At 33.4% G+C, this 15,321-nt stretch overlaps 1 protein-coding gene across 25 annotated transcripts in view; it reads right to left on the minus strand.

Moving 5' to 3' along the window:
- LOC128208138 (sorbin and SH3 domain-containing protein 1-like) overlaps nucleotides 1-15,321 on the minus strand; it is a 99,874-nt gene that overhangs the window by 31,652 nt on the left and 52,901 nt on the right. For 20 of the 25 annotated variants that reach the window (XM_052911727.1, XM_052911704.1, XM_052911603.1 and 17 more), the window contains 6 exons: nucleotides 8,965-9,021; nucleotides 7,432-7,640; nucleotides 6,614-6,689; nucleotides 2,906-2,917; nucleotides 1,164-1,235; nucleotides 294-773 (listed from right to left, as the gene is read on the minus strand). In XM_052911727.1, the coding sequence (XP_052767687.1) occupies nucleotides 294-773; nucleotides 1,164-1,235; nucleotides 2,906-2,917; nucleotides 6,614-6,689; nucleotides 7,432-7,640; nucleotides 8,965-9,021 (906 nt within the window). The remainder of the gene's footprint in view (nucleotides 1-293; nucleotides 774-1,163; nucleotides 1,236-2,905; nucleotides 2,918-6,613; nucleotides 6,690-7,431; nucleotides 7,641-8,964; nucleotides 9,022-15,321) is intronic. The other 5 variants (XM_052911593.1, XM_052911576.1, XM_052911531.1 and 2 more) reach the window with 4 other exon arrangements.

A 15,321-nucleotide genomic window follows, 5' to 3' on the forward strand; every position in this document is an offset into this window, starting at 1 on the left:
CTCAAGAATTTCACTTTATGCAAGTATAGAAAAGAGACAAGAATGTTTAAGGCCTTGTACTATATTACAAAAAAGGGCGAGTAATTCTTTTTTTATTTAATAATATGCCTGAATAAATTGTTTGCTTCCAAAATCAGAGATAATAGTAACTAAAAAGTTAGGCAGTAATGTAACAGAAGGGTTAGCATACTTGTAGAGACAGTAACAGCTAGTACAGCACCCTACAAAAACAGGGTGTGCAGGTTAGGGTAAAGCCAGTTACAGCAAGTGCAGTGCCCTACTGCACAAAATACCTTCATGTTCTACGGCTTTAGCAGGCACAGCCCGAACTTCAATGTCTATATCCTGTGTTCTGTCCTCTTCTCGTTTGATCTGTTTGCCACTAGAAAACTTGGCATCACGTCGTAATTTCTCTGACAAACTTGTTAGAGTGGATTTTGGCTTGTCTTCTTTCTCATTTTTAGTTGCCAGTCTTGAACTGGAGCTGTCACTAATTGCACTTGGGGACTTGGAGCTAGCACTGAGAGGGGATGTCTTCTCTGCGCTCAAAGTCGAGATCGTGGATGAACTTTCTGCTGGCTTCGGTGACAATGCTGGTGATTTGGGTGAGAGCGGTGAACTCATTGAAATGTTTGAACTCTTAGATGAAAGAGGCTGGCTTCGCGGAGAGGCCAGCTCAAAGAAATGTCTAGCATCCTCCACACGCTGAACAAATGCACTGCCAGTGTCTTCATACTGAGACAAAGATGCCGTTCTCGACTTATCCGATGTCACTGTAGACACATAACACGGAATCATGCATAACACATGCAAGCAAGCATTTTACACTGCATGGGATAATCCAATACGATTAAAGGGATTTCACAATAATTATTTCTTCGATTTTTTACAATTCTTTGGTTTGTACAGATCAACTTGGAATTGTTTCAAATGCAAAGTTACAAATACTTCAATTTATAATATAAAACAGTAACATATGATAGTATTACATATATGTGTCATGCATTTTGAAAAACCTTTTAAATGATCGCCACATTCATAATTCTTATGATGCAAGGAACAGATTATATCCCCTTAACCAATAAGCCACAGAAGGCATTAGGATTACATCATCAATCAGAAACTTCCAAAACAGATTTCCTGGCATGAAAATGTGAACATACCAGTGACAGATTTGGAGTCGGACTTATCCTCATCTTCCGGAAACTGGTACGTTGGCTTATAGTTGTTCTCAGCTGAAAACAGAGAAACACATTGATATTGATGGAAAAGTAATAATTTGAATGCAATATGCTACTTCTGCTAAAACTCGGTATATACTGCTGAACTGATAGACAAATCAAAATTATAACATATTCAAGTATTGAAAGTATATTCAAGTAAAAAATGCTATTATCAATAGTGATGAAGAATAGATAAACATTACATTTATACATATTGTCCATTTACATATAAATTTTCAATGTTTAAGTTAGACAGCGAACTAAAGTATAATGAATATCATGCATTCGTTTTTAGTTGAAACACACATTGTTTATGTACAAACACATGTACTTCTATATTAATTCTATATCATTTTAAATATTAATAACACTTAATTGGAGTACAGTACAGTAAAGGAATAGTCATGAAACTAATGAGAGAAGAAAATAAGATAATTGGATGATGCTTCGACATGGTACATGAATAATTGACATTAGGGGATATCTGCATGGTATGGATATCCCAGGAATACATGGAGCATCAAGCAACATGGTAAATATCAGGAATATGATCTGAAAACATAACATTCACAATGGAACAAGTCACGTGCCATGCTAGCGTGTCATGCTGCAGTAGCAATATGGGGGCACCTGCTGCCTGAAACAGGCGGTCCATCATCGCAGTAATGGCGGTCACCCCAGCAACCGGAGCTGCAAACAGCCAACACCAACAACACTTACACCACAACTAACACTGTGAAGTTCCAATAGGCAATTTGGAAAGAAATTCTTGTCAGTTCATACTTATTTATATTGGCTAAAATATAAACACAGCTATTAACTGATAGGAGTTGCTCTCTTGTCCATTTCCTGGGTAGAAATTTGTACATACATGGTGTCCATTATATGTAAAGGTATGCAAAGTATATGCACCATTATGATTCATTTATTTGTTCACAATTAAAATTACTGTGCATAATATTATTATGAAGAGCATCAGAGAGTAAAGGTACATTACTCAACAGTTATTTAAATAAGTCAGTGTTATTGACCTTAACTAGTTTGTCTCTGGCAACATATGTACCAAGTTTCATTTGAATATCTTGAATGATTTCTAAGCTATGGCCAAGATTTTAAGCTTTGAAACTGACCCCCTAAAAGTTAAAAAAATAGCCAAAGTTTGACCATGACAATATTCCTAATTGAACATGGTAAAACAAGTACAACAGCACATTCATTCGTTAGTAAGAGGCTCTGTCACAAGACTACAATATCTTCACAAGAAAGCAAGAGAAGCTGTGTTCACATCTCAACTCACAATATAGAAAGCTTTCACAAGATGAATACGCAGCACAACTGATGATTACATTAAAATGAAACAATGACTTCCTGTCAAAGTGACAGTTTTGTTATTAATGATTTAATGTAACAATGTTTAATCAGTGGTGAAATGGCCTGCATTTTGTACAAGCTTTTGTTTTCATTGAATTTGGCGTTATTTAAAACGAAGAAATGAAATTTAAACAAATTTAAGCAATTGGTATTTTTTTTATTTCTATAGTAATCATGTCATTTTATTCACTATCATTCCCAAATTTTAAGAATGAGAAAGAAACTGTGAATATTCTGTTAAGTCAATTTGTCAGGCCATTTCCCAGTGTGTGAGTGTAAAGACAGTTACGAGGGTGAGATTATTGACATACCCGTGTCATACTCTGAACAAGGTAAAATACATAGCAACATCAGTCAAAATACATCAACAACATACAGAAAAATCAACAACTTTTTATTAAATTTCAATTATGTTAAATTAATTTTTGTGTCAGAAATGATATGATTTACTCATACAATGTTCTGCAAAACAACAGCTCGGCGAAGGGTTTAAAAGTTCAGTCCAACAAGGGACATTACTTTACAATTATTAAAGTCAGAACTATGTGCCCCGTATACTAGTGAATATTGCCTCTGACAACATGTTGACCAAGTTTCATTTAAGATCTTGAACAGTTTTTGAGTTACGGTCATAATTCATATTTTTGCATGCCAAATAGCCGACAAAAACACCAAGACTTCACAATAATCTCTTCTTTTCTTTAAAAAAAAACAAATAAAAAAAACAAGCCAAAAATATAGATAGACTTTAATCACTGGCATGGAAGAGATTTGTGTCTGGGAACATGTGTACCAAGTTTTCATTTGAATATCTTTAAGCTACCGACAAAGTTTTTTTATGCTTATAACATTGACTCAATTTATTTTCTTTGAGAAACAGACAGTCTTATCATATAAGAGATTATAACCACAGGCATGTTAGAAAGTTGTCTTCCTCTGATTTCATGTTGTTCCTCGTTTGTATTCCCTTATAATGATTATCTATTGAATCAATCCTTTAATTATTTGTACAGTCATGACTGTCAGCAAGCATGACAATAAAACCCAGCTGCAGCCATTTGAGGTTCCACTCATTTGGACAATTGAAATTTAATTGACATCAATAAAAGTCAAGACTAGCTGCTAAAATTATCATAAAATTGCCAGCAGAAGTATTTCGGAGTATCACATTAGTTATCAAAATCTATTGACATTAGCTTTGTATTTTTCAATCAAAGTCTCTTATAGTGAAAATTTTCATACCAGGTACTGGTGAGCTATGTTTAAAAATCAATTGTGACCCGCAGAGAAATGTTTAAATACTGAGATTGTAAAGTCGTAAATGGGGCACAATCAAATCGCCACAAAACATGGCATAAAAACAAATTGCAGTCATTCACAGCTTTAGAACTGGCTGTATTGATTCATTCGTGATTTGTGTCAAAGCAATTGTACTATTTAAATTAAGACGTTTAAAATAAGATCCAAATTATTGCATTATGAGAGAATAACAAACTCCAATAGTGCATTGTACTTGAATGCTGCGAGTCTCAAAAATATCAATAACATGGAGTCACATTTTTTCTTTTAATTTTCAAAGACAATTATGAGTAACAACTTCCTTTGCAGTGTCAACAAAATTTACTTGAAAGCAAATGAATACAGTCACTATTACAAACATAATTCATTTCTAATGTGTTAATTATGCAACTGAAGCAGCAAAAAATGTTAAATTTAGATCTCTTCCATAATATTGCATTTAGTCTTCACAATCATATACTGTAAGGAAGTTAATGAAAGGACTTCCATGAAATTGCATATTATTAGATCTGCCTTTATGTGAATCTATTTCATTTACACCTTGTACTACCGTATTGATTCATTCAGTATTGAATCAAGCTAAACAGGCTGTCATCTCTAATGCATAATATATGGATTGTTTCACTTTTCTAACATGTCCCTTGCTCCTAGCACTATGCACCATCACTTCCTATTACAGACCTCATTTGTATGTGACAAATGGTTGAACATAATTTGGTTAAAAAAAATACTTGTAAATCTTCCATATAAGCAAACAGTTCAAGTTAAAAAAGATGGTAACACTGTCGTCCCTGTTCTGACCATAAATGTATGAAGCTGTCTTTAGTTAAAACATTGATAAAACAAATCCATAGCTGTTTCAGTTCAAGTTAAATGTTTATAAGCAAAATCCACATTACATATGGCAGATTTCACGTTTTGGTGACCAAAAAGTTCCCGGCGAATATTGATTTTTAAAATTTATTGCAGATTTGTGATTTCAACATAATCTTTTACAGCAATTTCTTATCTATCATATTTTAGAACATTTGCAATGATTTATTCATGCATTTTTATAAAAAAAGAATTTTGTATCACCATACCATTTGTGCTAGTGTTACAATATTGCCGGTAAAAACTTGTTTCTTTTTTAATATTTTGATCCAAAGAAGTATTTTGTCTTGCACTAAATGGTTCATTTATCTATAAAACAGATTGTACAGACAACAAATAAAGATTGTTTCGTTTTTCTCAAATAAATTTATTGAAACAAACCCTAATTGGACAACAAGACAGAAAATGCTTTCTGCAAACATAGGTTTTCTTTTTATATCAGATCAGATAAGCTATAAACATAAATGTTTTGTTGTGGTAATATAAATGTCTCTAGTATGGTGCAATTATCATTACCTTTGATATTAAACATATATATTATAAATTGCTAATTGCAGTATGTGCTAGTGTTACCACAAAACAGAATGAGTAACATTAGCAGTATGTCACATTAGCAGTTGGACAGAATGTTTCACAACAAATTAAAATACAGACCTACCACAGACTGTTTGAGCTTGATACAGTATAAAACAAACTATATAAATGATTGATAAACACGGTCAATTGATAATCACAAAAATTCTTAATTCTGTCCAATAAATAACGATATCAAACACAAAAGCGGTATGAATTCAATATAAACTACGTACCTAATGAATGAATACTTACAAACGATAGTTTACAGACGACATTGTTATGTTCGAATAATTGACTCTGGGAAAGTCATCAAATTTCAACGATTTTCTTGCTTTATTAAGCGCTTGTCTTAATGCTAGTGTTACATAATGTTAACGTTACATCGAAGGACAGAATGAGACAAACTTGGATTAAGTTTTTATCAACGGTATTCACCACTATTTTTATCATTTCAATGTCAACTGTGAACCAGTCCAATATAAAAGTAATCGCTACCCGGATGTTAACCCTCAGTCGGTGTAAATTATTCACGAATAGAAAAGGTGCTATCGTCATGCTAAAATGGGACAGAATCGATTTTGAGTAACATTAACACATTTTTAGACCTAAAAAACTTTATGATCGGGAATGACCAATTTCTTGTTACATGCAATACTGTTTTTATCCGACACGTAGTCTTTGTTTTCAGTGATTTAATAAAGGTGTGTTTAGGCTTAAAACAGTTAGCAGTGGATCATGTCTGCTAATGTTACACAACAATTCGAGGACAGATTACCGTAACGTTATCACCATGCGCAATTACCGAAAATTTAAGTATATTACGAACGAAATGCAATCATTTTAGATATATTATTGTTTTAATTAACATTTCTTGCAAACATTATTCAACAGACAAGAATAAAATACTTACCAGATGTTACTGAAAAGCATCCTCAAAAAAGTGGTATATTGGTACCGGGAAGATTTTCTGTCTTTTTTGTCCTAAATATCGGCATATTTTTACATTTTTTTACCTTATTTAACACAATATTTTCATTATTTTAATACAAATCACTTCTATTAGGTGTTCTTATTGGGTTGGGAAAGGCAATTGCTGTATATATGACGTTGACATGCAATAACAATAAATGAAAGCAAATGGGCCAAATAATTGCCTTTTTTGTGAAATCTGCCATATGCCTCTAGCCATTGAATGGAATCATAAGACTCATTTGGGGGGACACACAGGTAAACAGATCCACCCAGGGGTGGGGCCTTGGGGTGAAGCTTACCTTCCTTCCTTTTTCCCTTGTGGAGGCTCTTGTACATCTGCTTGTACCAGTCGTGTTGCTTCTCCTCCTCAACATTCTGGTGATAGATATAACACAAATGACATATTGTGGATAGAGTAAAACACACATAACATATTATGGATAGGGTAAAACACACATAACATATTATGGATAGAGTATAACACACATGACATATTGTGGATAGAGTATAACACACATAACATATTATGGATATAGTATAACACACATGACATATTGTGGATAGCGAAAAAAAATCATAACATGTTGTGTATATAGTATAACACACATGACATATTGTGGATAGAGAAAAACACACATAACATGTTGTGGATAGAGTATAACACACATGACATATTGTGGATAGAGTAAAACACACATGACATGTTGTGGATAGAGAAAAACACACATAACATGTTGTGGATAGAGTATTTATAATACACATAAAATATTACAGATATCCAGATAGAGTATAACACACATAACATATTACATTAAGCACAGTGGTTAGAATCAAGGGGACCCGGGTTCCATGCCTGGCCTGGGCACATGCGAGTTTTGTAATCAGTCCACAGGCCGGACAAAAGGATTTTTCTGGGTACTCATGTTTCCCCCATAACACAAGACCACACTCTGGCGCAGAATAGTGCCAACGAGTGTGACGCAGATCATAATTTTCTTCACAACTGTTGTAAAATATATAATGTTTAAACTATAAATATTAGATATTTTATTCATAAAACAACTGCAAGAGTACAAATTGAAGGACTCGTACTGGGGGACACCGCACGTGTGCTTACCTGCCTGAAGGAGAGAGGCATGCCACTCTCCTGGTCAATGGGCCCGATGTCCTCATAACGCTTTGGGCTGCTAACCTTCATTTCACTATGGGCTTGGACAGGGGGCGTATCCTCTGTTGGTACTGCGTAGTAGGAGTCTGTGTGCCTCACATCACCTTCAACAGACTCAGACTTTCCAAGATAGATGGCGCCCTTGGGTATTTTTCCCTCTGCAATAGGAAAGGGGAATATGTGATTAGATCAAATAAGGGAAAGAGAAAACTATCATGTCACTTAATATATAGGATATTCTCGAGTATACAATCAGTATATAAATTACGAATACAAGTTATGCATTTATAGAGTTCTAGTTTTATACGTGTTAGTAATAAATATCTACTAAAAGATTTAATGCCTATAAATAGTACGTAACCATACCGCAAAACTATATTATTGTACACATATCAATATAACCATTTATATTGAAAGAAATAATGTACCATAGGAACTGTTCAAAAAAGTAGAACAAAGTTGAGTTTTACTTTTAATTATCTAAAGGAGAAAAAAGAGGTAATGTAAGAACATGGGATATTTGAAGAAAGAATAAAAGATATTCACAATTTGTAAACTTTTAGTAGTTTTTGAGAGAAAAACCCAACACATAATGTCTGCTTGTTGGTATAGAACAGTTTTACAATATAGTTCTGTAGAAGAAGAACAGAACTTCAAGTATGCAATGTTGCACATGCAATATCTTATTTGTCTTATTTTGGATGCACATTGAGGCAGGTGGGAGATATGTTCAATGAGCAGCGGGCAGATGACCAACTCTGGGAGATAACCATGACAGCATTATCTCCCCTACTTACAAAGTCACGGTCATTGCAAAAGAAAGGAGAACAATTAGTCACAGATTGAAAATGCTTTCCCAATGATTTGTTGCAGACAAACAGGCAATGGAAGTTAGGAATGGTATTTCAGGATTTAGATTTTGTATCTTTAATTGATTAAGTTGTTCTAGATTTATTGCAGACAAACAGACAATGGAAGCTAAGAATGGTTTTTCAAGGTTAACTTTTTAATAAATAACTGATTTTAAATTTAATTGCATTGCTATAATGAAATAAACCAGAATTAAGAAAGTACATTAGCATGTAGAGATATAAAAGGCCAGAGAGAAAACAAGAGCACCATGAGCGGATGTCAATGCTTGTCTGATTTTCTCAGTTTGTCAAGGGGCATAACTTGACAATCAAACAAACCAGATTTATGGCCCTTACAGACTTTGCCTTACAGACTTGGCCCTTACAGACTACACATAAGTATGCATGTTATTAGTAGTGAGTTCAATGTGAATATCTTAATAACTTGAAACATTAATTGAGATATGGCCAAGGTAATGGCAAAGAGGACACCAATGCTTTGAAAAGAATCATAACTTTTACACAAACAGCAATAGACAAGGTAAAAAGATGAAACTAGTAAGAATAAACTGTGCGAAAGTGGTTTAGGAAGTGTGGTGGACGTGTAGGAAGTGAGGGCAGCGTGTCTTACCCTCTGTGACTAGGACCGGGTCTCCTACAAACTCAATGTCACGTGGATAGCCGTTCTCTGAAATCAACATGCACAATGTACATACACGCATACACTCTGCTATACTACGGCTAGCTGTAATAATCATGTTTCTCTTCCGCTTCAACTTAATCTTACATGTTAATGAAGAATGACAAAACTTGGAAAACAATTTTAGTTCATTTTTTTTTTACATCAAAGGTATCATCACATTGAACATTATTTAAAAAAAATCACCCCAAAAAATGAGAAACGGAAGAGTTTAGATTACATGCATATCCAAGGAAACAGTTTAGTGCAGTATCCTCCTTAAAGAACAAAAGATGTGTTTTGAAATTAAAGGCATACATCATTCTTACATTAAGTGTAAAATGAAATGCTACTGAATGGCATTATTAAACCACATAAATAGGAGTCTATCCCTCTCATAATATCACTTTATAACATACAATTTTCTAAATAATGCACACTCCTTTCCTTGGATTTAAAATGCAAATTGCACAATATAATATGAACATTACTTGAATATAAAGTTCACATCATTTCACTACAATACATAGTCCATGCATCTATTAACTTCATGAAAGATACAAAACCCTTGAAAGTTATTTTATTGATAAATCTAGAATAACATGATAAATGTTTGTATGATACTAGCCTGCAGATATAATAGTACACAAATACATAATCAATGCTGCTTTTCTTGCTATAGAATATGAAACAATAGGACGATTAAATGTGCATTTATAATACATTAATATCAAGACATGAAAAAATGTATATGTATAAGGCAGTTGAACAAATGTATAGAAAGGTAGTTGAAGGAATGTATTAGGTAGGAGAAGAAATGTATGAGGTAGTGGAAGAAATGTATGCGGTAGTTGAAAAAATGTATGAGGTAGTGAAAGAAAATGTATGAGGTTGTTGAAAAAATGTATGAGGTAGTGGAAGAAATGTTTGAGGTAGTAAAAGAAATGTATGAGGTAGTGGAAGAAATGTATAAGGTAGTAGAAGATGTACAAGGTAGTGGAAGAAATGTATAAGGAAGTAGAAGAAATGTAAAAGGCAGTGGAAGAAATGTATCAGGTAGTGGAAGAAATGTACGAGGAAGTGGAAGAAATGTATAAGGTAGTAGAAGAAATGTACGAGGTAGTGGAAGAAATGTTTAAGGTAGTAGAAGAAATGTGTGAGGTAGTGGAAGAAATGTGCAAGGTAGTGGAAGAAATGTATGAGGTAATGGAAGAATGTATAAGGTAGTAGAAGAAATGTAAAAAGTAGTAGAAGAAATGTATCAGGCAGTGGAAGAAATGTACGAGGAAGTGGAAGAAATATATAAGGTAGTAGAAGAAACGTACAAGGTAGTGGAAGAAATGTACAAGGCAGTAGAAGAAATGTGCGAGGTAGTGGAAGAAATGTTTAGATAGTAGAAGAAATGTGCGAGGTAGTGGAAGAAATGTATGAGGTAATGGAAGAATGTATAAGGTAGAAGAAGGAATGTATAAAGTAGTGGAAGAAATGTATGAGGTAATGGTAGAAATGTATAAGATAGTAGAAGAAATGTACGAGGTAGAGGAAGAAATGTATAAGGTAGTGGAATGAATGTGCGAGGTATAGGAAGAAATGTATGAGGTAGTGGAAGAATGTATAAGGTAGTAGAAGAAATGTATAAAGTAGAAGAAAGAATGTATAAAGTAGTGGTAGAAATGTACAAGGTAGTGGCAGGGATGTATAAGGAAGTGGTAGGAATGTAGAAGGCTCATTAGTAAGTGTCAAGCAATGTGATGAATACTTATAAATAATCATAAGGCAAAATAAATGACGGTATTTAAACTTAAAACATGTGATGTTTAAATGTTCAGAACAATGCAAAGATCATATTTGTTTATACACAGTATTATCAGATTATCTTTCATTTAAAACTGCCAAAGTCTGTAAATGGCTTTAGCTTTATCGGTCGGTCATCAACATTTGGCTAATCTTGGCACAAAACTGAAATTCTTTATTGAATATACGCAAATTATGAAGGAACAAATATTCACATTCACAACCCATAGACAGTATTCAATGCTACGAGAAAAACCACAAAACATTGACCAAAAAGAAAATCACTGCTGTTTTTAGTGGAATATAAGTATACTGAGATATATATACAAATAATAAATCCAAGTTTATTTGCAAAGTGCAAATATTACAGCAATCAAGATAACCCGTTGAGATATCGAAGATTCCCATGTAACAGGACCGTGCAAAAATAGATTTCTAAAATATTGCTGCAGAAAGAACATAATTATATTACTTAAGTAACCATTTTCACAAAAAAAAACAAGATGAACTTTAGATGTAAACTTCTTGATTTAAACAACAAATTTTCCAGGTGTTCTGCACACTATTAACAGATGAATCAACAAAACTGTCCATATTTGGAAACACAGAAAAGTACACAGACACAACCTACCTGTGAAAGGGAATGAGTAATGCATGTTTATAGATATCCGATATCCAGCCAAAATGCTGAAAACTAGTCAGTGCCAAATATGGGACACAAAAACCTTCAAGTTCCATTTAAGGTACTTTACAGATAATTTCATTTTGAAAACACACTAAAAAACACACATTGACATTAAAATTGTCTTAATTAGAATAATTACACAGTAATGTCTTTCAATTTCACAAATATCCGAATACACAGAGAACGTATAGATATTTATATTTTTTGATAAAGGCTCTTCTGATAAAAACGATCAAAACATTTTGACATGAAAGAATTTGAACAACCCAGTTTTACGTTTTGATATTATTTGCCAAGATCTTTACATTTTACATAGAATACATACAACAGTGAGCTGGGGCTATATTAAGCGTATTTATAATGCATTAACGGGGAGGGAATATTAAAATGACAGGTTTAATATGACAAGACAAATCTGACTTCTTGCATACATAACAATTGTCATCTGAGGCAAATGACTGAAATTAACCTTTTTCATAAACACAACTTTGCAGTTAAACTAAGATTCTCAATGTTACATTTCAAGTAAATATATTTGTTTACATCTTAAGACAATTTTAGCCAATGGGGTACAACATGTCGATGGTACAAATTGGTAAAATAAGTTTAGGCAATAGTTATTGTTTTTTTTTGTTTTATAATTATTATTATGTTTAAGACGAGCCTGCTGACATAATCGTATAGAAAAAAAGAAAAAGAAATGCTAACATTCTAGTGCTCAGCAATATATGCCTATCAAATGCCTCAGTGGGGAGCCAGTGCCCATACTTGATCGAGCTTCTAAATAACTCATTTAATAAAACCAATTAAGGACTTAATGGATATTTTGTTAATGTTTTCATTACTAAATGGATATTTGACTGTTGCAAAATGTTTAATGCATCTTTGGTTGTCAGCACTTTTCCAAATGATTGAAAGTGAATCTGTCCAGCAAACCCATTGGCAAAAGCATGAGCCTAAACACCAAATGAATATATGAACCAACACTTCATAATACATAAACCATGCATAATTAAGGAGAAGGACTATAATTGATGTGACAATTTTGTATAAAAACGCTCAGGACACCTATGTGTGGTATAAGCCCTACTGCTGAGTCCAGTATCAACTTCATAGACTATGTGTTAGACCTGGCAACTATTTTACATCAACTACAATACATGGACTTACTCTGACCTTCATTCAACTGATCACATATTGAATAAATTCATTCCCATTACTACAATATTTTTCAATGATAATGTAATTTCACATGTACAAAGCCTGCATCTTCGAACGCAGAAGTGACTATATTGAGGTGTATTTCACTGGTATTCTAACTTTAAGTTGAACAAAATACAGATTAGCCGGCATCACATTACAACTATTAGGCCAAAAAAATAAAATTGTTTGTTTAGGGTAACCTTCCCAAAATTTCTAGGTAGGGTAGGTAGGTTTTTTTTTCCTTTTTTTTTCAAAATCTGTCGTAAGTTCAGAGTGTTTTCTTGCACATGGCAGTCTTTCCTACATTACTGTCATTGCCTGACTTTGTTTTATCATATTAACAATAATTCTGATTAAAATCTGCATTTATCCGCCCTTCGTAACTCTCTATTCGCTAACGAATATTTTTTTTTGCTCAGAAACGGAAAAAAATAGCTAGGGTCAGAGCATTTTTATAGGTAGGGTCGGGTTACCCGAAATGGACATTTTTTTTTTTAGGCCTTATACAAAAAGGACAACACTTGATAATCCTCATCCAGCCCTTTACACAACCTCTTCAATGGATTGATTATTTTGTGTCATTTCTATAGAACCTTCATGTAACCCATACCACACACATGTGACAGCTACATTTCAGTTTCTTTATAACCAGCAAAAAAAGAAAATATCATGCAAAACTTGGCTCATCAACCCGGACAAATACCTCACAATTATAACAAATGTAACAGGACGATTTTCTCACAAGACTGAGCCACCTGATAATAAGGTAGAATTTCAAAAGGTGGGATCCTCTTTTAAACACTAACAAAAACTTTCATGACTAAACCCTGTAATCACTGAACCCAGTGACATACGATATCACTGGAGAATGTGCAAATCATTTTTTTTTTTTTCACAATATCTTTTAAAGAGTGATAACAAATGTGATAACAAATTTGTTGACAAAAGTTTAACCTCATGACCACACATATTTTCACAGTTAACTGCCCCTTGCTTTAGAACTGCCCCTTGCATTAGACATTCTTCCTAATGCAATGGCAAAGCAAAAGCATTTATTTCTGGACCGTTTCCCCTGCACAGTAAATTACTTAAAGAAACCCGGGGAGTAAAAAGCCTTAATGTAAAGCTTTAACGACTACTGCATACCAAATTACAGAAGTTGGCATGCCATTAAAGACAATGTCTTGAGGCTTTGGTATCATGTGTTAAATGTGTCTATATGGTAGGACTAATGTCATTGTTGCATTTTGTAACAGTCATTATCATTTTGTTAGGCAATGCACTTAAAACATGGAGCTCTGCAATTAATTAACAGGCTCTTAAACAAACATTTTCTATTGCTTACATAGTTACGCTTAATATATCATAAATTCTTTAAGAAAAAAAACTTCCGAAAATATATTCACTTTTCATCAAATTATGCACTTTTAATTACTAATATTCGGCCTAAGGGAATTGATGTATATCTACCAAATTCATCAAATAACTCATCTATAAAACTATACCAAAACATATGCATATACTCATCACATATTAAAACATATGAGTTGTTTCATGCCTTTACAAATATGAAACTATCAATACATATCTGTCATTCAGATATCAAAGTTTTCAAATAGAAAAAAATAAATTCTTACCTATTTAGCTCAAGTAAATTAATCCATTCAATACAACCAAGTAGGCAAAAAGTAACAACCAAATCAATATCAATCATTCAATGCTTAATTTAAACGTGAATGGATGCAAACTGTCACAACGCTGTTAAACGTCAAAATTCCCACACTTCAAAACTACTCATGTGCACCTTGAAATGCACTAATTAACTCGAACATCCATATAAGTAATGAAAATGAGTTTTCCCATTAAAATACATCAATGTCCTTGGAGACATGGGTAGGAATTAGGTTCACACTATCAGTTTGTATTCAGATATGAGGGACTACTTCCAAAAGTTGTATATCAGAAAGTCAACGCTCAACAAAACATGGTTTAAGAATTAAATTCCAATTAAGTGTAGCACAAACACAGCTATTGGTCAGAGTTCAATAGCAGACAATTCACAGAGTCTTGGAGGCTTAGACGAGAATGGTCCTAACTTGTAAGTCACACACATGAGATCTATCTCTAGTCACAAACATGAACTATATCTGTAGGTTCGATAGAAGCTGTGAGAGGGGGAAATATCTTCAATACACAAAACAACTATACCAAAAAGGGGAGCTAACTGCTCACACTTTGTGAGCACAATCTATAAACACTGCCAATATACAAACAGTGACGCAATCTTTCTTACATTTATCTATCTTTACTTAATAGATTAAACACTGAGGAATAACAGTTGATATTTGCAGCTTAGGACTGACCACAAATGGATCAGACCAATGACCAGTAGAAGTCATATTAGCATGCATTTAAACTTGTTTACATCTTGTGCACACACATAATTTAAACATCTACACTGCGAAACTGACAACAAATTAAATGACATGTCATCACAATCCGTTTAAGTGCAATTTTTCATTTCAAAGCATGCCTCCAAGAAATTTAAAATTTAGCTTTAAATTTTTAACTGCAAATTATTGCCATTTGGATTAATGACATAACTGGGGTTTACAATCAGAGGAAAA

This window comes from Mya arenaria, chromosome 2, assembly GCF_026914265.1.
Source record: "Mya arenaria isolate MELC-2E11 chromosome 2, ASM2691426v1".
Lineage (NCBI taxonomy): Eukaryota > Metazoa > Mollusca > Bivalvia > Myida > Myidae > Mya > Mya arenaria.